Source organism: Notolepis coatsorum (genome assembly GCF_963971535.1).
Source record: "Notolepis coatsorum genome assembly, chromosome: 14".
In the NCBI taxonomy this organism is placed as follows: domain Eukaryota; kingdom Metazoa; phylum Chordata; class Actinopteri; order Aulopiformes; family Paralepididae; genus Notolepis; species Notolepis coatsorum.
In genome coordinates this window covers 35,605,762-35,628,058 of record NC_140178.1, presented here as the reverse complement: position 1 = coordinate 35,628,058, position 22,297 = coordinate 35,605,762, and the positions used below count along the sequence as shown (strand labels likewise).

Sequence of the window (22,297 nt, the reverse complement as noted above, 5' to 3'; positions counted from 1 at the left end):
AACCAGCAGTCCCTTCCTCACTCACAGGAGGGACACGGCCAGTCTGATCCACCAGGGCTCCTGATTGCCAACTAATGTGATTAGTCTGCATTGCGTAGCCATGGTGATGTGGATAGGGTGGGCTCATAATGCAATGTAGGCCTCTGCCCAACCCAGATAGGCCATTTGCCAGGGATCTGCCAATCAGATTACAGGGTCCCAACCTACACCAGGACATGAATAATGACAAGTAATGGAGGCTTAACATGGAGCTGCTGGACTAAGAAGAGGAGAACACAGTTTCTCTCTAGTGAACTCCCTCTCCAATCTGGAACCTCTTATCTCTCTGCCGGATCACGGTCTGAGGTTTTCACAAATGCTTCACCAAGTGTCTCATTATCACATTGCTATTCCCAAATAATGTCCTATTTGTGGACTACTGAGGCAAAGTCGCCATATTCTCGGTCCTCGCTCCTGGAATGAACTTCCCACCACAGTCAGGACAGCCGAAACCCGCAACATTTTCTGACCGTCAACTAAAAACTAAAACACTTCTTCAATCAATATCTGAAATGTAGAGAGAAAAAAACGACTAACCTTATTATGCACTTTACTACTAAGGAATCTACCTTGCCTATATTACTTCCTACTATGCTAATACTATTATGTTTATACTAGGGCTGTCCCCGACTAAGGATTTGGATGGTCGACTATGATTGGCCAAAATTTGCCGTTAGTCGAAAAAATAAAATAAAAAGGGGTATAATATTTTTTATATTTCTTTTAAAATATTTTTTATCATTCCATTTGGGCTGTGGGGGGTGCTTAATGTCTGAAGGAGTCGACTGAAGGCTTCTTGTCCTCTGCAAAAGCATGCAATTGGTCCACTGATGGATACATCTTGATATTTGTCTAGTCTAGTGTGTTCATTAGATGGGTGAAATCCTCTTTCAGTGCCTCTGTGCCTGTTTTCGTAGGCAGTTAGCCTCTGGTATGTGTGCCATTAGCGTTAGCCATGCTTCTAGGCCTCTTTTCTTTTGGAAAGAATGATAAAAAAAATATTATATATATATATATATATATATATATATATATATATATATATATATATATTTTTTATTATTATTATTCGACTAAGAGGTTGGCCAGTCGACTACGGCTCCTTTCGACCGATTAGTCGACTAATCTACTAATAGGGGTCAGCCCTAGTCTATTCTACTATGCACTCAAGACTGTAGCACTCAAGTTCAACACTGTTTGGTGAACAATCTTACTTACCCTTAGCTGCCAGAGTTTGTACCCTGCTGACTTGTAAATCGCTTTGGATAAAAGCGTCAGCTAAATGTAAATGTAAATCTCTTTTGGGTGTTCTCTCTCCTCCTCCTCCTCCTCCTCCTCCTCCTCCTCCTCCTCCTCCTCCTCCTCCTCCTCCTCCTCCTCCTCTCTCTGTTCTCAGGGAAAGTATGCCAAGAGGAAGAGCCGCTTCAAGCGATCTGATGGGAGCACCTCCTCTGACACCACCTCCAACAGCTTTGTCCGACAGGTAACATTCCAGCCTCGGACCTCCGAGGGCTGATATGAAAACATGATGGTCCGACATGGAAGTTGACACACTAGACTTAACTGGTGTGAATTAACTTTTCAAAAACACTTAAGTACAACTTGTTATCTTACTTAATCTTTGTGTGGTGTTTATGTTTTTGGTGTTCACCCAATGTTCTAGTGCAGGGGTTCTCAAACTTTTTTATACCACGACCCCATTTTATTTAGAATTTTTCTTTGGCGACGCCACACTTAATGTATCACGTAATTTCAATGTGGAGATAAGGAATATCAAAATAAAAGCACGTTGTTTCGAAAATGAAATTACAGCACTATGTTATCAATTAAATGAATGAATATTATCAACAAAAGCAATGGAATTGTTTCTGTATACACATTTATAAAACGAGGCATATATGCAAAATATGTTGCCAGAACATGAAAAGAAAATGCGCTCACGTGCGCTTTGGCAGAGATCCGCTTCTACTCTGAAAATCCGCCCTCACAGAGGTATGTTGATGCGAAGGGGACACTTCACTTCACAGCATTACACAACACTTGGTACTCGTTCCGGACTGATATCCAGAACTTTGCGAGGGCCTGTCCAGTGTCCAGTGAACTTGACTTTCAGTAGCTCGTCACACGAAAGATCATTGAGCGCCTCCTGGCTGCATTCTGTTCCTACAAAAAGCCATCAAGCTGAGTAAATACCCCCAAATCTCTGCTGATTATCCTGGAGTGCCACTAACGGAGTTTCCAGCGCATTATCAGCACATTTCTCTGCCAATGTGTTGTTTTTGTCTGCAAGGAAAATCTGTGCTTCTTCTCCGAGTTAACAAAGGTGAATACTCTGCCTCGAGATCAGAGGCAGAGCCCATTTCATCGCGGCCAACCAGCACCGCTTCTGACAACAAACCTATCAATTGTGAGTCTGGGTTACACACAAAAGACCAGACCCCCCTCCCGTGATTATAAATGCGCAGGGTGTAGTGAGATGTGTATTGGAATACGTGTGTCGGCCTCCATTGATGAAGGGACGAGAGTCGCGAGACATGGCAAATACACACAGCTGCAGGGTGGAAAATTCTATCTGATATTCTTTTTGCCAATGCGCGACCCCACTGTCACCTACCCGCGACCCCACGTTGGGTCGTGACCCGTAGTTTGAGAACAGCTGTTCTAGTGGACCCACAACACCCACAACATTATTGGGATTATTTCAACAACACAACCATAACAATTTGTGTAAATATATTTAACAGATCTGAACTTTATCTCAATCATAAGCAATATAGACAGCATACTGTATATGGTTAATATTTTCCATTTACCTCTGCTAGATCACAGTTATCAATTAAAGTGCTATTTGTTTTAGTGATAAAATGTGATTAGTGATAAAGATAAATGAATAAAATCCATTATAATCAAGACATGAATTTAATTAATCGTGTTTATCTTGAACAAGACTAGGCAAGCCTAGTTAAGCTGGACCCAGATACATGCCAGTGGGGATATATGTTTGTTAATTATGATGCACATAAACAACTCTCTCTCTCTGTGTGTGTGCGTGTGCGTGTGCGTGTGTGCGCGCAAGCGAGTTTAATTTGTGCCGGATCCTGCCGGAACAGGATCATCACTATAATAATCTCTCACTTTAACAGCGTGTCAATATATGTTGTGTAAGACCATGTAAGATTCAATGTTATGTGGTCAGTTATTATTTTATTGTAGGCCTATATTCCCATAAAGGTTACTCATAAATTGCTTGTTTAAGTAAGCGTGGGAGACAATTTGGGGTAAATGTGGCATTCATATAAATCAAATGAAGAAAATAACGTCGACGAGGTCAGGCAGGTGGTGACGCCTGAATACAGTGAGCGATGTGAGTGAACTACTGCAGACTGTGTGATGGCGGCGTCTGTCAGCCACGCGGTGGGAAACCGGATACAATGGCAAGAAGACAATGGAATTTGTTGAGCTTTTTCAAACCAGTGGGACTTTAGCAGACCAAAGTCACTGCAGAACGTCAAGGCTGGTGAGGTCATGGATCATCAAAGGACAGACAGCAGGACTGAGGAATATAGATCAGTGGTGAAGACCTTTGAATTACGGTCGTTGTTATGGAGGAGGCAGACGACCACTGTTTTGTGCTGTTGTGTTGATAATCGATAAGGAGGATGATTGATAGGCCTATTGTGATGATGATGATGATGATGATGATGATGATGATGATGATGATGATGATGATGATGATGATGATGATGATGATGATGATGATGATGATGATGATGATGATGATGATGATGATGATGATGATGACGAGTATGCTAGCTATAGCATAGGCCAATGAAGGGGGAAGACAACCCCTCCCAAATAGATAAGACTGCATGCTGGTTTTAACATGAATGGTTGTTGGTTAATGCTTATTATGCATAAGCCCCACAGCTAGTGGGTGTTTATGCTGGGCAGTGCAGTGAGTGTACTATAGCCAATGAAAACCTAGCTGCTAGACCCTCCCGTATATATGTCGGGGGTCCTTGGGGATGAATCCATATGGAAATCTTCAGAGAATGTCCAGAGATTGAAGACACTGTGCATTTGTGCAACATAGCAGATTCCCTGTACGGATGACACAGAGTCTGTCAAGAGCAGAACTGGGGGACCCTAGATCCAGGCGGACACTGTAGTAATATAGAAGATATGTTTATTTAAAAAAACGGGGGAAGGTTGGAGGTGGTGAGTCTGTATCAGAGAAGGCAGGCAGGCAGGCAGGCAGGCAGTAGTGATCCTGAGACAGAAGAAACACAATGAGCGAAGCACAAAAACACAGGAAAACGGACAAATAATCTGTAGAGAAATATTTCTAAAGAGAGGCCTGAAACATCACTACCAAGTAGCTGAGTTAATGATCTGACCAAGAGTGACTGAAGAACCAGGGTAGATCATAGATGTACTGCAAGGCTGATGAGAAGATGGCTGACAGGTGTGGTTGTTGAGCAGGTGAGTGGAAGGAAGCTGCCCATATATGGTCTGCAGGAAGCTGCTCCCCTCAGCTAACACACAGACAGGGACAGACAGGAGAAAAACAGGCGTAGGGGAGACACAGGAGACACAGGCGCCGCTGGATTCTGACAGAGTCATGAAAATCAATATGGTGACTTTTCTTGTCGCTGGCTCTGAAGGAGCGCTGTGCTTGTCAACACAACAGAGGTTCCTTGATTATTCATGTAATGTTTTTTCAATATATACTGATTAGAGGCAAGTTGATACTAAATACGTGGGACTTCATTGAAGAGCATGGGCACTGTCACATGCTAGAAATGATCAACGCACCTGTGTCATATTGACAGGGAACTGTAGTCTACTTAAAATGCAGCCGAGAATAAAAGTGAGCTATTGTTTTTCGAGAATCCACCCAGCTATAGGATTAAAATGTATTTATTTCAACTTGTAAGAGGTTACCCTCATTTTCCTGACAACAAGCTTACATAGTTTATCAGCAAATCCATACACATAGGCACAATAAATAAGAATACACAATAGAAAATCAGTTTAAACAGTTACATGTCGACACACAGTGGTCGGAGATCATACTTTTAAATGCAGCAAAGGAAGGAAGAATCATCAGCTTCAGTCAGTTGGAGGGCATTCCAGATTGTCAGTCTGAAAGAGAATCCGAGGCACTCTGATTATAAATCAAAAATCCATTATTAAAGCATGAATGACCAACACATTTAGACTCCTAAAGAGTCTTCATCAGGGTGTGAATACAGCCCGCTATATTCACAACCTCACTGATCTGGAGACCCTAACAGAAGATGATGCTACAGTATTTGTATGTATGTCGGTGTGCTGCACACAGTGGCAGTCTAGTTTAGTTTCAGCAGCACCGAGGTCTGCACTCCAGGCACGGTGGTTTGAATGCTTTCCGTGACTTGTGCATTGTCATTATACAGCACAAGTACAGTACAACGAAAATAAGTTTCCAACCAGAGTGCAAATGTAAAGTGTACAATAAAGTAACAGTAAAGTGCAATAGTAATATACAATGTACAGGTGATTAAACTGGGGATAAAATATATAAATTAGTACTACTGAGTATAGTGCTAATCAGATGTATGTACAGAGTTGTAGTGTTAATATATACAGTGATACCGGCCAGCAGCGTAACTAGTAAGGGTAGGTAAGGGATATGTACAGATATAGATATAGTACAGATATGTAAAAAGGGTTATATGCAGGTATGTACAGACAAATGTGGATATATATATAAACGGTAAGAATAAATATTAAAAAAAATATTTTAAAAGGTGGAGGCAGACGATGAAGGTACACAGTTTTGTTTAATTTTGACCATGTTTACTTGTTTTCACCTACAATTTCCACACTTTACCTGAATACCCCAACACCTGTATGTAGTATAAATGTATAGGGGGGGGACACACACAGTGTGAATTCAATGACATTTTGTTGAAAAATTTTCTTCACAGAAGATTACCCATCAGTTTCAGGTTGAAACAATTATTCATTGTATCATTTCTCTTTTGGTAACACATCTCTCTCTTTTTAACACTTTCAGTGCCGGCCTCCGTTTCCTATTTACCCCCTTGAATGCCACCACCCACTTCAATGATAGAGCTCTCATATTTGCGAACGCATAAACTATATCTTAAATTATGGCATGTCTAATGTGGCCGTCGAAACGGATTGTTTTTTAATCGGTTCATTTCCGTTTTATACCATTTTGAAAAACACTATAGTTTCTTGAAACTTCCAGAAGATTTCAGAAGATTCTGTGATAAACGCCCTTTACTGGAATACACTGGAATACACAAAACACGTTGTAATTTTTCGGCCTATTTATGAATAGTTTTCAAATAAACGCTAGATTATCGATAGTATATGTATACTTATGCACGCTATAGAAGCGGGCTGAAAAATCGATTATCTTATTTCCTGATCGCACACACACACACATATGGCACACGCTGATATATAGGTGAAAATAGCTCTGATTATCCCAATACTGGTAAAATAGATTCCTTACCTCAGATCAGATGTTCTCCAAAAAGATTATTCCAATTCCTGATCGCCATTCCAAATATCGATCGCGTTTATTGATCCAACGCTGGGTACTGGAAATATATATTCCACGCTGTTCTGACTGTCCACAATGAGTCCGATCAGCTCGGGTTACTTGCCTGAGAAGTAAAATGTGGATTCCGGATTTTTCTTTTCTCATCCATTTTCATTGAGTCCATTCCAATGCGTGTATTACCATCCGGGAGACGATAGGGGGCGGTATTTTCCTTATTCGAGTTCAGACAGATCCCCACTGGTAACGTGAGGCTAGATTGATGAAATATGAATGGAAATCGCTAATAATAAAATAACAATTAAAAACGAGATATCTTGTCGGCTGGCACTCAGCGGTTGGCATGAACTAACGAGTTATCTCGTCGCTGGCACTCAAAGTGTTAATAGTTCCACCAATTCCACATGCTTAACGCTTTCACTACCACACTACAAAGGGTTAACCCTTTCACTACCACACTACAAAGGGTTAACCCTTTCACTACCACACTACAGAAGGTTAACATTTCACTACCACACTACAGAAGGTTCTGTATCATGCTAGCTTCCGCTCAGCGTCATATTGCATATATCTCGCTTCAGCGTATATACACTGAAGAATTCCAAAATGTACCTTTACATACCAACATCCGTCTGACCACACCCCCATCTGCTACCTATATAAGCAGGGGTGGGGCCACACACTCATCTCCTTCTCAAATTTCACCACAAGGAAGTGCCTGTTATATAACCCACTTGTCGTGGAGAAAATATTTATCTGAGGAAAGGAAAACAGAAGACAAGGAGATACGTTGACATTATATCTTTATTTTCTCTCACTATTTTCGAGAAAATACGGCGATATTGTCTTCGTCACTGGAGTGTCTGGAAGATGATGATCATTCTGACCTCCACCGGTTTTTTCGTATTAGAGGCTCGCGCCGCTGATATACTCCCCACATGCAGTCCTCCTTGCTGCGGCTGGATGGGTATTGACCCTCCGGTCATACAGCTGGACTGTGGGAGGCACCGGTTGTTGTGAGAAGCCGGTTTGCTTCCGTGCTGGGTGAGTACTGTTTTGCTTGCGAGCGCTAGTTGTCTGTTAGTGCTATGGGGGCTAGCTGACAATTTACGAAGGCCGGCCCCAGATTGGGGTCCTCTGCTCGGCTTCTTAAGCGGCGGACGGAGGATCTTGGTCTGACCCCCATGATGGTCAACCTAGTGGGCCGCGACCGAGACCTGGTTGAACCCGGGATTCTCTGGACGAGCGGATGCTTCTCTGCCCCATCTTTCACATGAATGTGGAAGTACACCCTAAAGCACGAGGAAAAGTGGGCATGGATCTTCGTTATCGGGAGTTCCATGCCCAAGTCGGCTGCAGCCCGGATGGGAATTGTGCCGGCTCCGCTGTATGTCTGGTAAATCACAGTTGAAAACTGTGTTTGACATTTCTTTTTCTCTTCCCTCTTAGGATGGGGAGGGACTTGGACAGCGGCCTGTCTGAAGTGTGGCTTGTTATGTTGTTGTGTACAGTTCAGGTGATAGCTGCTTAGCTGGCGTGCTAGTTTGTGGCCTACGGTTGTTAGCCAGTCAGCTGTTAGCTGCGGCGCTAGCTCGTTGTGTTCACTAGGCTAGTAAACGTTAGCTTGTTGCTATCAGTCGGTCGGCTGTTAGCTTAATGCTACACTGTTGAAACGTTACTGTGACTATAACATGCCTTTAACACTCTGACTACGACGTCATCTTTGACAGAGGATGTTAGTCGACCCTACACCCGGGTGCCATGCCAGCGAGAACTTCGTCAACATGGACAACGGCGGCTGGGTGGCGTAGCGGACATACCCTCGTCACCAACGCAGGAGATGCTGGGTTCGACTCGGTGTCCCGTTGACCAGTGTTGCAGTCCTCTCGGCCTGCGCTCAGGGTGAAGGTAGGAGTCCTGACCGGACTTTAAACACTTCTTCTTTTCTTCCCTTCTAAATGTTTTGTAATAACGATGTTTCCAAAACATGTGTTGCTGCAATTCATTGAGGATACGACGCGTGTTGTGTGTGAATTGTCTTGTCACTGGTATAGCTTCTCTCTCCATAGTAAATCGGCGTTGTTTTTTACATGTGTAAAAATGAACTGGTTAGTTGTGATGAGAACATGTGTGTTCATGTAACGTTTGTAACGTGGGTGAACTCACAACTAAGAGGGTTAGTTAACCTGTGAAGCTATGCTTAGTGACATGTGATTGAGGAATGAATCTTTTTCTCAGCCTGTGATGACAATGAACAGCATGTTCACATATTAACAGGAGTACCTGTTCAAACCTGGTCGTATCAAGGGTAAAGTAGGAGGGGTGACCCCCCCGGTTTCCCTGGGGCTTCCCCCCCTCCTCTCAGACATGTTGTTTACAATATATTGTGTCACTGTGTTTGTGGGGATACGATGTAACCCTCAGTTTAAAGTTGGTGGGGTTGTGCTTCCACTTGAGAAACAATTTTTTTCCTAAAGAAAAGGTTGTTTGGTCACTTATCATGTGTGCTTAGCAAGGTCTGTGGCCAATACATAATCGAGGACTTGTGTCTTCTCTCGTTATGAAAAACGGCGTTCCTCTGTAGTAAGAGTGTACTTTTGCCATTTTTTGTTGTGATGAAGGGTTGTGTGTGTCGTTGTGATCTACAACTGGGTTAGGTTTGGCCCACAGAAGCACATGTGTAAGTCTGGACCGGGGCTCTTAAAGGGGCCCTCTCTGTTCTGTGTTTTTTCCTTAGTAAAACTCAGAGAGCAGGTTAGCACATGAGCTATCTGAAGCTGTTAGATGCTTCATGTAGCATGCTATGACTGGGTCATGCTCTACTTTGTCATTACATCGTATCAGGGGTGAGGGGTTGTAAAGGGGTGAACTGGTAATCCTTTCCTCCCCTTTTCTGATTGGTCAGGGGTTGAAACCCCCTGTCCTTCAGGGTTCCTGTCACGTTGCTGTTCGGCACGTTACAGGGTAGGGGGGAAGGGGGGGGGGGGAGTTTCCTGGTCCCACGCCCTGAAAAATTGGGCGTGTGCACCGCGGAAATTCCCCCGCCATAGAGTACGTCACTGAGCGCGTCTCTATTGGTAAGACTTCCGTGAGTTGTTCAGGTTCCATGTTATGGATCTGTTTTCAGGGAGTTGTCAGAGCTCCTCCTCACGAAGCTCCTCCTCAGGGAGAAGTGCCTTCTGTGAGTTCGGACTCTCCTTCCCAGTGAGGGAGCCTCCTCAGAGTTTCAGAGCCTCCTCCTCAGATTGTCAAGGTGAGTAGAAATTCAAAAAGGAGTTCTGCTCTATTGTGTGTGTATTCGATTCAATTCGATTATTGAGTGTGTATTGGTTCAGTGCCTCCTCCTCGGAGAGCCCTAACCCAAGTGTTACATAGCTCAATGTTGCAATATTTCTTTTCAATCTATACAGCTCGCGTGGGAAGTCTCTCTGGGGATTCCCGTCTCCTCCTTGTGGCGAGGGTGGCGGGATGTAAAAATGAAAAAAAAATTACCCTCAGCTGCGTCACGTGGGATTCATGTCAGTCTGTGTTTCTTTCTTTTTTAAATAAAAAGAGGAAAGAACATGAAGCACGACGGCTCCTTGTCGTTCTCCCAGGCGACTTGGAGGAACAATGTCTGGTGTCTTGTTAGACTATCCATTGATGTGTTTGGGTCTCGACGCATACATAGTACTGGCTCTGGGTGTTTCTGATAAGAATCACGCATGAGGCTGGTACGCCTTGGTTGCTCGTTATTAAAACGGCGTTTTTATAGGGCAACTGGGATGGAGGTTTTCTCTTCCGAGCGCCTGTTACTAGGTCTCGACGAATTCTTGTTCATATCTGGGGGATGTTAACGGAATAGATCAAAACATAGGTAGAGGGATCTCACGCCCTTCGGGTGGGCCACTGAGCGTGGTACGAATGCGACCGTCTGGGTGGCGCCCTCTTTTCATGTTTTAGATCGACACGCGTACCTACCCCCTCTCTTGGAGTGGGGATGTCGGCGTGATTAGGGCACGGGACTGGTTCTGGTCACGCTGGTCCAGGTCAGTTAACCCGTTGTCCGCCGGGGACGCAGATCTGCTGTTCTGGTACCCTGAGGGACGTGTGCTTTTTTCGGGGGAAAAAATGCCGGGTCGGCCCGGGTGTCACAGGGTTGGGCGTTATGGAGACCCTTTGTTGGGTACATGTTGTACCTGGCACTATCATGGGGGCGGGTTTTCCATTCCTTTCGCTCCTCTCTTACGCATGGCGAAGAGGGGGCTGTTGGGGTGGTCTTATGGACCTCCTCTGGCATCCCTGTGTGCTTCCCGGGCCGCTGGGCCCGGTCCGAAGTTGTGTTTCGTCTACCCGTAGGCCTGGAATAACCCCTTTTTGAAAACTGAAACACTTGTACTGCGGTATAGCCAGTGTATACCCGCAGGTGTGTTTTGGAGTTTTTTCTTGAGGGGTTATAGGAACAACCACCGCATGTGGTACCAAGAGGGTGGTTGATTCCCTGGTGTGGTGGAGCAGAGTCAACTCCCGGGTTACCCGGTTGAGTGTGCCCCTGCACGTTCATGATGCCTGCCAATCGTGTCAGCTTTCTCTGCCTCGGCCCCTCTGGGTCGGGGTTTTTTGGTGGAGGCTTTGTCATGGTGTGCAACAATGCCAGCATATGCCCCTTCCACCGGGGTGCTGTTTTCAGTTGACCCCTTTGGCGCCTGTCTCGTCCGCAGTGCTCCAGGCTCTGGTCAAATGCCTGCTACCTGGATTGAGAGACCGACCCCTTCTGGTGGTCGTCTCCCCGGTGCGCTGCCTGCTCCCGCTGTAGTGTAGCCTCTTGAGTGCTTCGAGTTACAGCCATGCTGACTGCCTGTGTTGCAGGGTCAGTGTGCCAGGCGGCGTACTAGTGGGGGGAAGGGCCCGCTCTTGGAGGGGCCCTGTCCGAATACGCTGGCGATGTGGGGGGCGGTGTCACTAAGTGACCGCCTGGTGAGGTCTTGATGCTGTGGCGTCATTTACCTCTCCGGGCCCCCTTTTTCCGGGGGATCCAGTCCCTTCAGTGGGTCTGGGTCTTCCTTCGCGCTCCGCTGCTACGGCCTTGCCACGGGGTTGAGTTTGCTCTTGACCCTGTGATTTTGGGGGCAGTAACAAGGTTTGTTCCTTCCGTTCGTTCCCTGGTGGCATGCGGGTTGTGCGTGTGCGTAGTCGTGGGGTCAAGCCACGGCCTGCTCACCCTGTGTGTTGAGTTGCTCGAGTTTCTCTTCGCACGGTCGGATCCGTCTCCCTCCCGTCCTCCAATAGGGAGGGTATCCTCCATTAGGGAGGATCGGGGGGGCTCGGTCCTCTCCGGTCTGATGGTTGTGGGGGGCCTCAGCGGGGTACATTTGTCGAGCTTCTAGCTCCCGCTCAGCTCCTGTTATGCAATATGACGCTGAGCGGAAGCTAGCATGATACAGAACGTAAGGTTATGTATATAACCAAGTTCTGTGAATGCTAGTGACGCTCAGCGTCTAGGCGCCACTGCGGCCCTTGATTTTCCATTGTGGTGACATTTTTTGGGAAGGAGATGAGTGTGTGGCCCCACCCCTGCTTACATAGGTAGCAGATGGGGGTGTGGTCAGACGGATGTTGGTATGTAAAGGTACATTTTGAAATTATTCAGTGTATATACGCTGAAGCGAGATATATGCAATATGACGCTGAGCGTCACTAGCATTCACAGAACTTGGTTATATACATAACCTTACGTTAACCCTTTCACTACCACACTACAGAAGGTTAACCTTTCACTTCCACACTACAGAAGGTTAACCGTTCACTACCAGACTACTACAGAAGGTTAACCCTTTCACTACCACACTACAGAAGGTTAACCTTTCACTACCACACTACAGAAGGTTATCCTTTCACCACCAGACTACAGAAGGTTAACCGTTCACTACCAGACTACAGAAGGTTAACCGTTCACTACCACACTACAGAAGGTTAACCTTTCACTACCACACTACAGAAGGTTAACCTTTCACTACCACACTACAGAAGGTTAACCTTTCACTACCACACTACAGAAGGTTAACCTTCTGTAGTGTGGTAGTGAATGGATATTTCTTTGGTGAACTTTTCATAGTTTGCATTCTATCCAGTTGTCAAGGCCACCAATCCCAGTGCAGACGACTTCTCTCCCATGGAACATAACCAATTCAGTGTCAAAGACAGAGGGTTAGAGTTGAGAAAAGAAATATTCTTAGATTTTGCTTTGCTCGATAGAACCCGGGGCCAGAGGCATTCAGACACCGTTCAGACACTAATCAGACACCAGCGTTTCCATTTTACTGAAGAGAAATGTCAGATGAGCTCATTCAGGCGCACTCGCATGTAGATTTAAAAAGGTCTACAACTTCCCTTTACCTTACCAGCTAAATTGGTATTTAAATGTATTTCTGGTCATAGTTTTATTTGTATTACCTTCTGTGACTGTCCAAAAAAATCCAAACATTCACTTTGTTCTTAATCCACTTGCATCTCTTCTGGCCCCCAGTGGTGCATTGATCAGCTCTGTCAGCATCACCTCATAGGCGTGTGTGTGTGTGTGTGTGTGTGTGTGTGTGTGTGTGTGTGTGTGTGTGTGTGTGTGTGTGTGTGTGTGTGTGTGTGTGTGTGTGTGTGTGTGTGTGTGTGTGTGTGTGTGTGTGTGTGTGTGTGTGTGTGTGTGTGTGTGTGTGTGTGTGTGTGTGTGTGTGTCTGTGTGTGTGTGTGTGTGTGTGTGTGTGTGTGTGTGTGTGTGTGTGTGTGTGTGTGTGTGATAATCGTGATTATGATTTTTGTCATAATCATGCAGCCCTAGTGCATGTGTGTGCATGTGTGTGCATGTGCGTGCATGTGCATACTGTAGGGGGGGCTTCAGACTAGGAGAGTATGAGAAACTGGGCTCCTGAGGGTTCTTGTCCCTGTTGCTTGCAGGTCAAAATAGGCTTCCTCTGCCACGCAGGGGCACTTCCTTCCTGTGGATAGGGGGTAAAGGGGGGGGGGGGGGGTCATGGTTGCCCACACATTTGACCCGGGGCAGCAGACCTCGTCTGGACATGGCAGACCAAAATGCCCCCCCCCCCCCCCCCCCCCCTTGACCTCTTTGTATTTGTATTAGGAAATGCTTTGGCCTATGCTGAATGACATTTACCTGCTTGGTATGGCTGTTATTAAAAAAAAGAAGGAAAAACACTCCCCTCGTTGTCAGCAAACAGAGGGAGCTGAACCATCCTGTGGATTCTAAAGGTTAGCGGCAACCACCACACACACCACCACCACCACACACACACAGACACACACACACACACACCACCACCAACACCACACACACACAGACACACACACACACACACACACACACACACACACACACACACACACACACCACCACCACACACACACACACACACCACACACACACACACACACACGCGCGCACGCACGCACACACACACACACACACACACACACACACACACACACACACACACACACACACACACACACACACACACACACACACACACACACACAGCACCACCTCCACCACCACCACCACAACCACCACCACCACACACACACACACACACACACACACACACACACACACACACACACACACACACACACACACACACACACACACACACACACACACACACCACCACCAAACACACCACCACCACACACACACACACCACCACCACCACACAGCACCACCACCACCACACAGCACCACACACACACACACACACACACACACACACACACACACACCACCACCATCCTGTTCGCCGGACCTTGAGCATTTATCCATCCTTTGTCGCCCGTTTGATCTCCCCCGGGAATTCACAGCCATAATAACAACAGCAGTATACTGTACATCCCACTGCAAGCCGATACCGCCAGACCTACACTATGTGAACCAGCACCAAAACAAACACCCAGACGCGGCTATGATCGTAGCCGGCGACTTCAATAAGGCTAATTTAAAAAAAGTTATGCCAAACTTTTACCAACATATCAAATGCACCACTAGGGGGGGAAATACGTTGGATCACTGCTACACCCCTTTCAAACAGGGCTATAAGGCAGTACCAGCACCTCCGCTAGGTAAATCTGACCACGATGCCATCTTTCTTTTGCCCGGCTACAAACAGAGAGCCCGTGAGGCTGTTGTGTCACGAGAGGTGAAGCAGTGGTCCGAGAGCTCAGAGGCCACGCTACAAGACGCACTGGATGACGCCGACTGGGGCATGCTCCGGTCGAGCTCCAGTGACGTCAGTGAATATGCGGATGTTGTAGTCAGTTTCATAACAATGTTAGCTGACAACATTGTCCCCACGAAGAAGGTGTGGGTTTTCCCAAACCAGAAACCGTGGGTGGACAACTCCATCCGAGTGGCCCTGAATGCTCGTACCGCTGCTTACAACAAGCATCGGGAAGTATGGAAGAGTACAAGGTAGCAAAGAGGTTCGGGCTGCAAAAGTGGATGGCACAGAACAACACGAGAGGCTTATGGCAGGGAGTACGAACCATACCTGATTATAAAGTCAGCCCCCCCTCAATAGTGAGTGCCGATGCCTCTCTCGCGGATAAATTCAACTCCTTTTACGCCAGGTTTGGCGCGAGCAGTGGCGACGTTAGCTCACCGGCTAATGGCGCCACTGACGCGCCAGATGGGATAACAGGACGAATACTAAAGTCCTGTGCAAATCAGCTGGCCCCAGTATTTACATCCATATTCAATCTATTCCTGGCTGAGTCCATGGTCCCTGCCTGCTTCAAAATGGGCTGCGTTCTGAGCCCCCTGATGTATTCACTGTACACACATGACTGTGGCCAGGTTCAGCTCCAACTCCATAGTGAAGTTTGCGGACGACACGGTGGTGGTGGGGCTGATCTCTAACAATGACGAGAAGGCCTATCGGGAGGAGGTTGATGAACTGGCGCTGGTGCCGGGATAACCGCCTACTCCTGAACATTGGTAAAACCAAAGCTCTGATCGTGGATTTTAGGAGAATACAGCAGGGGACATACACGCCTCTGTGGATAAACGGGGCTATCGTGGCCAGGGTGAGCAGTTTCAAATACCTGGGAGTCCACATCACAGAGGACCTGACATGGTCAACACACATAGATTCTGTGGTGAAAAAGGCGAAACAGCGCTCAGCGCTCTATCATCTGAGACAGCTAAGGAAGTTCAGAGTATCAGGGAAGATACTCCACTCCTTCTATTCCGGGGCTGTAGAGAGCATTCTGACTGGAAACATCACTGCCTGGTTTGGAAACAGCACGGCACAGGACAGGAAGGCACTCCAGAGAGCGGTGCGCTCAGCAGAGCGTACTATGGGTATTGCACTACCACCCCTGCAGGACTTATATAACAGGAGGTGCAAATCCATAGCCTGCAGAATAATGAAAGACCCCCACCACCCCAACAATAGCCTGTTCAAGCTGCTGCAGTCAGGCAAGCGCCTACGGACACACGCTGCGAGAACACTAACAGAGAGACTCCGGCTCAGCTTCTTCCCCCAGGCCATCAGAACACTGAACACTGAACTCTCCACTCACAAGTACACATGAGCACACACAGACACACAGACACACACACACACACACACTGACACACACACACACACACACACACACACACACACACACACACACACACACACACACACACACACACACACACTCATGCGGCAACCGCTAAAACAATCACTTTAAACAAAATGTCACTTTAAAAAATGGAAAGTCGGGCGCCCCAGTGGCGAACCACATAACGCGCTGAGTCGCGGCACGGCCGACCCGGGTTTGATTCCCGGACCGTCATTATTTGCCGAATGTCTTCCCCCCACTCTGTCTCCCATTACTCCTCTCTCTCTCACTCTACTGGACTGCCCAATAGTAAAAAGCGATAAACGCTAAAAAAAAAAAAAAAAAAATGGAAAGTCACTTTAAAGGAAGGAGGTACTGTATAGTATAGTTTAGATACATTAACACATTCCCCGCCAAAAACGCTTTAAAGCGATATTGCCCGCCATGCGTTGACCGCCAGACCTCGCTGTACAGCGTTATTGAGATCATATTTCATTTTTTCGCCATGGCATTCATAATTCAGCCACCCAACCTCTGGTGATCCAGTGGGACCCTGCACAATATTGCAACGCCTCAATACCGCCGCCTGGTGGATGATCGGGCGAGTTACATTCAAGTCAAACCGGAAGTGGCAATCGGTGCATCTGGGAAATCCGTCCGGCAGTCACATCTCGTTACTGTACTCCAGACAAACACTGGCGTGCATATGGATCGCTGCCATAACTCAATAATCGATATGATTCGGGCGTTTATTGCGCCATACAAACCGGAAATGGATCTAGGAGTTCGACGTCAAATAAGTGGGATCTTTTTCCTCCAGTCTCGTCGGCGAACGGTAAGAGGCAACTAATGTTACTTTCAGCTTGATTGTCCATTTCTTTATTTACAAACCATCTGATCAATAAATCAACCCATACTACATAAAGCAGTTAGTGACGATCAAGGAATTATAAACGACCCCCCCCCTTTCCTTCACGCATTTGAATTTTTTAATATAGCGTGTATAGGGAAGAAACGGCAATCGATAATGTATATATGCGTTTAGGCCTATAACTCACGTTCTAGGAATTACTGCAGAAAACGATAAAAACATACTTATATTCTAGAAGGTATTTTTGTATGAATGTATGAATGAAAAAGTATAACGTTCCCACATCCTGAACGATAGATAATCGATGTTGAATGGGCCATATTAATGTCAATATAGCAATAAAATGTAAAAAGTTATAGCCCTGCAAAGAAGGTGAGCCACTCCATAGGGTTATAGTGCTGGCAGAGAGGGGCATGAGATGGGCAAACTGCCCGGCGGGCAAAGTGTTAAGAGTTAAAATTGTAAATTATATAGTAGTGTATATAGGAACCAGTTTCTCAGTCTTTTTTTTATCATGCATATCTTGTGTCTTACCTATTTTATTTTTTCTATGCCTATTTTTATTATTGTATTTTGCACAATCAATGCGGGCATGACCACCCGCATTTCACTGTATGCCCTGGTATGTATGTGACAAATAAACCTCTTGATTCTTGATTCTTGATTCACACAGCACCACCACCACACACAGCATCACACACACAGCACCACCACCACCACACACACACAGCACCACAACCACACCACCACACACAGCATCACACACACAGCACCACCACCACCACACACACACACAGCACCACCACCACACACACCACCACCACACTCAGCATCACACACACAGCACCACCACCACACACACACACACACACACACACACACACACCACCACACACACACACACAGCACCACCACACACACACACACACACACACACACACACACCACCACCACCACAACACACAGCATCACACACACAGCACCACCACACACACAGCACCACCACACACAGCACCACCAGTCCACCACACACACCACCACCACACACACACACACACACACACACACACACACACACACACACACACACCACCACACACAGCACCACCACCACACACACAGCACCACCACCACACACACAGCACCACCACACACAGCACCACCAGTCCACCACACACACCACCACCACACACACAGCACCACCACACACAGCACCACCACACACACAGCACTACCACACACAGCACCACCAGTCCACCACACACACCACCACCACACACACAGCACCACCACACACACCACCACCACACACACCACCACCACACACACAGCACCACCACACACACACCACCACCACCACACACCATCCCCACCGCCTTCTCTACTACATTAAGTCTGTGCCCTCTCTACTACAGTAGTGGAGGACCATGTGCTCAAGGCCTGGCTGCAGGTTAGACAACAGAGGCGGGGCTCTCTGCCAGAGACACTCATCATCACTCACTCTTAACCAACTCGTCACCCGCAATAATCATGCTTTTACGCCTGCCGGGATGAATAGGCTCCTATACGGTATGTCTATATGGCTATTTCACAGCATTTCACTCACGAAGGCTGGACAGTGCAAGTAGTAGGATTTTCAGTCACAGTGAGTGCCTGCCTTGCATAATACACATGCTGAATGAATGGCTGTGCCATTTATTCTATTAAGGTTTCCACACACACTAGCATATGTGAGACTCAAATGAGTTCGGAAACAATCTGATGTTTGAGCACAGGGCATTTATTCGGATATACAGGGAATAGGCCCTGTCTGTAGGTTATTGTATGTATAGCTTAAAGCAGAGCCCTGTATAGGCTTTAGTCTCACACACACCTACGCAAGTGCACGCTCACATACACACAACACAAGAGCCACAATCAGCCAACGATGGAGCTGGTACACTGGGCCTGGTTTCTATGGCAACCGGGCCACTGCATCTCCCTCTGTGTGCAGGCACAGTGGGATGGAGAGACAGAGGAGATGCTGTTTAGATGGGGCAGCGTGTTGTATGTGTGTGTCTGTGTGTGTGTACTAGGGTTGGCCCGAATGCCATTTTTTTGGCTTTGGACATAAAGATGCTCTGAACGTCCGTTTGGACAGAAACACGCTTAAAAATCAGGAATACCGTAGGCAGCGAGGTCAAAATGCTCTGTCGTAACATAATCACAATGGCAGCTCCGCTCACTACTTCTGCGTTAAACGCACCATTTCACTCTGAAATGTACTATTGAATCATTTTACAAGTGCAACAGAGCAAATGTTGTTGTATGTTTATAACCCGGGAATTGTTGATGGGAGACAGACGACATGTGTAACGTCAGTCTAGGGCTGGGCGATATGGCAAAAAATCCTATCGCGATAACGATATGATAATGTTATCATATCACTCGATATCAATAATTATCTAAATTGTTGTAAGTACAAATTTTCTTTTTTTTCTTTTTTTTTAACAACAGATGTATGTTTATTTTGCAGCAATTCTTTGTCGTTGCCGCCATCTTTAGTGTTACATCCCCTCACACTCCAGTTCTCAGGCGAAAGTAAACCGGCTTCTCTGCTGGCTGTGGCTCCAGCGGAGTTGAACAGTTCTGGCTCTGCTAGTTTATTTTCTATCTTTTGGCGCTTTTTTGGTGGACAAACCACCGCACATGTGCACCGTGACTCGTGACTGGAGTCTAGCTCTGCTAGCACACATAGCCTACTGTGTACAGACGGTTTCAAACTGTATTTTAAATTAGAAAGCAAACAAAATAAATGGACAAGAGAAAAAGAAATCTCAATTTGGTCAGTATTGTCATTTGGACAAGCAAAGCCATTACTTTAAGTTGCAGGCAAGAAAGACAAGTCTGTCCACTGTCTCTGGTTTTAAAACTGCCCTGTTGCAGGTCACAAAAAAAATTGATTATTTTTCCCCAATATCGATTATTAAAATATATCACGATATTTATCGTTATCGTTATATCGCCCAGCCCTACGTCAGTCACATTGCGTTACAATTATTGTGTCAGCCTCTTGGGTAAGTGAGGGTCATTATATTAGCTTATTATACAATTCTCACCTGCAAATTCTCCACCTGGTCCCCCAAGCGGGAATCGAACCCAGGACCTTCTAGCTGCGAGGCGACGGTGTTAACCACTACACCACTGTGCCGCTTTGACAGCATCTAATATTATAACATAGTTGGCTACATCCTTGATTGTGTTGTCCTCCACTTGCATAGTGTAGAATTAGTTTAAGATTAGTTTAATTAGTGTGTGAGTCAATGATCACACTGACTAGGCACAAACCGCTGGTTTATTAAGAGTTAACACAGTACCCGTTCAAAAGGTGGCCGTTCAGAGTCTGTGCATGTTGGGAATGCAGACATGTTGAGAACTGGGCAATTACTTGGCCCCAAGGAAACTATAAAAGAAGGAAGGGTTGTTACTTCACTGTGTAGCACGTGAATGCACATTGGTGCCAAGTGCGGAAAGTTTCAGTTTGGCCGACATTGAGTTGAATGGGCCAGCTATTCCTCGTTTATGACCAACCAACAGGTTATTACCTCGGATGTCAGAATCATCTGCAATATGTTGCATTGTTAACTAGCTAACATTAGTTTGGTTGATGTGTATTTCCTCAGAGAGCTGGTATGTTTAGAATTTCAATATAGGCTTCAATAGAACTGGCACCAAGCAGAGCATAGAACGCCGGTATTCTGACATGATGACCCTTCCCTCTTTTATAGGTTCCTTGCTTGGCCCCCGGAAGTGCTGCTTGCAGCATTGTCGAGAACCATGGTATTGCTGCCCTTCATCGTTCTAGAAAACCGCACATCCAATCAACTTCACATTTGACACTGCACGCACATGTGGGTGGAGCCCCCAGTGTTCATTTATGCGAGAGCTTGAATGCAATCACACGCAGTCCTCAAGTGTAGCTTAGTTACAAAGGCAGCATATGTTTGACTGCCTTTTATGAGCAACATTATTGTTCCAGGAGCATGTGGCCACATTAGTACTGGAGGCAAGCAGACGTTAGTGTCATCTCTGATTCGGCTGCATCATGCCTGTTTTGTATTTGGAGGTGGAAACTGTGTGTGTGAGCATTTCTAGTCTGAATCAGCTGTAGCACTGGGACCCACATAACGAGGCCTTAACATATTCCCATGGTGCATTTCTCACTTTCATTCAAATAGTTTTTTTTGTGATCAATACTATATACCTCTTGATGCCCTCCAGGCATATTGCTATAGAGACCTGGGCCCCGTTCCATGTACGTGGTTCAACTAAGTCGATCAACATGTCCATTATCCAGCTTCAGTTAACCCGATGTTCAAAGCCGGGATTTTCCTGTTTCACAAAGGAGGATTCAGTCTCGTTAACTCAAGCCAGACTTGAGAGTCAGGCTCAAGTCAGGCTAGATGCGCGCTCCCGTTTTAGGTGGAAAGCCAGCACGTATCGATGGCAGAGACCCTGATTCTCAACGGCATTGATTGATTAATTGATTTAAGACTTTATTGACAGATTGCAATAGGCTCAATCGCCTCGCCGACAAGTTAAATGCGTTATCTATAGGCTAATTCTAAGTCCCTCATTACCTCAATCAATCAGATTATATTTCTTTAAACTTGCCTGCTGGATTGAATAATCAAATGAGATCTTGCTAGCGAAAATTATTAGTTAACTGTTATACAGAATTACGATACGGCTCTCTTACCCATTGATTGATGTATAGTCAATCTTTTACTTATCTTCTCTGTGGTGTAACGGGTTCTTCTTTTGACTTTCACACGGACGACCGGGGTTCAAGGCCCTAGTCTTTTCCTTCTTTTTGCAATATAGGAATAATTCAATTTGGTGCACGTTGAGAGCTATATAAAGAATGACATCCTCAATGCATGTAGATTTATAATATTTTAACTTAAAACCAGGCTACTTTGGCGTATAATCATTAATATTATATTCAAAAAAATCATATTGGAAAAACGGGGATTTGAACCCGGATCGCTAGGTTGGCAGACGTGAGCGCTACCGCTGGGCCACTGTGCCAGATGGGATAGTTTCATTGTTTATACATTAATGAACGAGAGACCCGTGTTTAGAATATCCCTTATTTTGAATGAAGTTTTATTTCTTTATCCTCATTCATTCATGTGACGTCAACGGCTCATTCAATTTCTCAAATCCGTCAAACA

The 22,297-nt window shown here is 45.9% G+C and overlaps 1 protein-coding gene across 1 annotated transcript in view; it reads left to right on the top strand.

The window, feature by feature from the left end:
• Positions 1 to 22,297, top strand: part of cacnb1 (calcium channel, voltage-dependent, beta 1 subunit) — a gene marked incomplete at its 3' end in the record, with an annotated part of 93,896 nt that overhangs the window by 14,777 nt on the left and 56,822 nt on the right. The window contains 1 exon segment of the mRNA XM_084329917.1: positions 1,436 to 1,522. Coding sequence (XP_084186043.1) covers positions 1,436 to 1,522 — 87 coding nt within the window.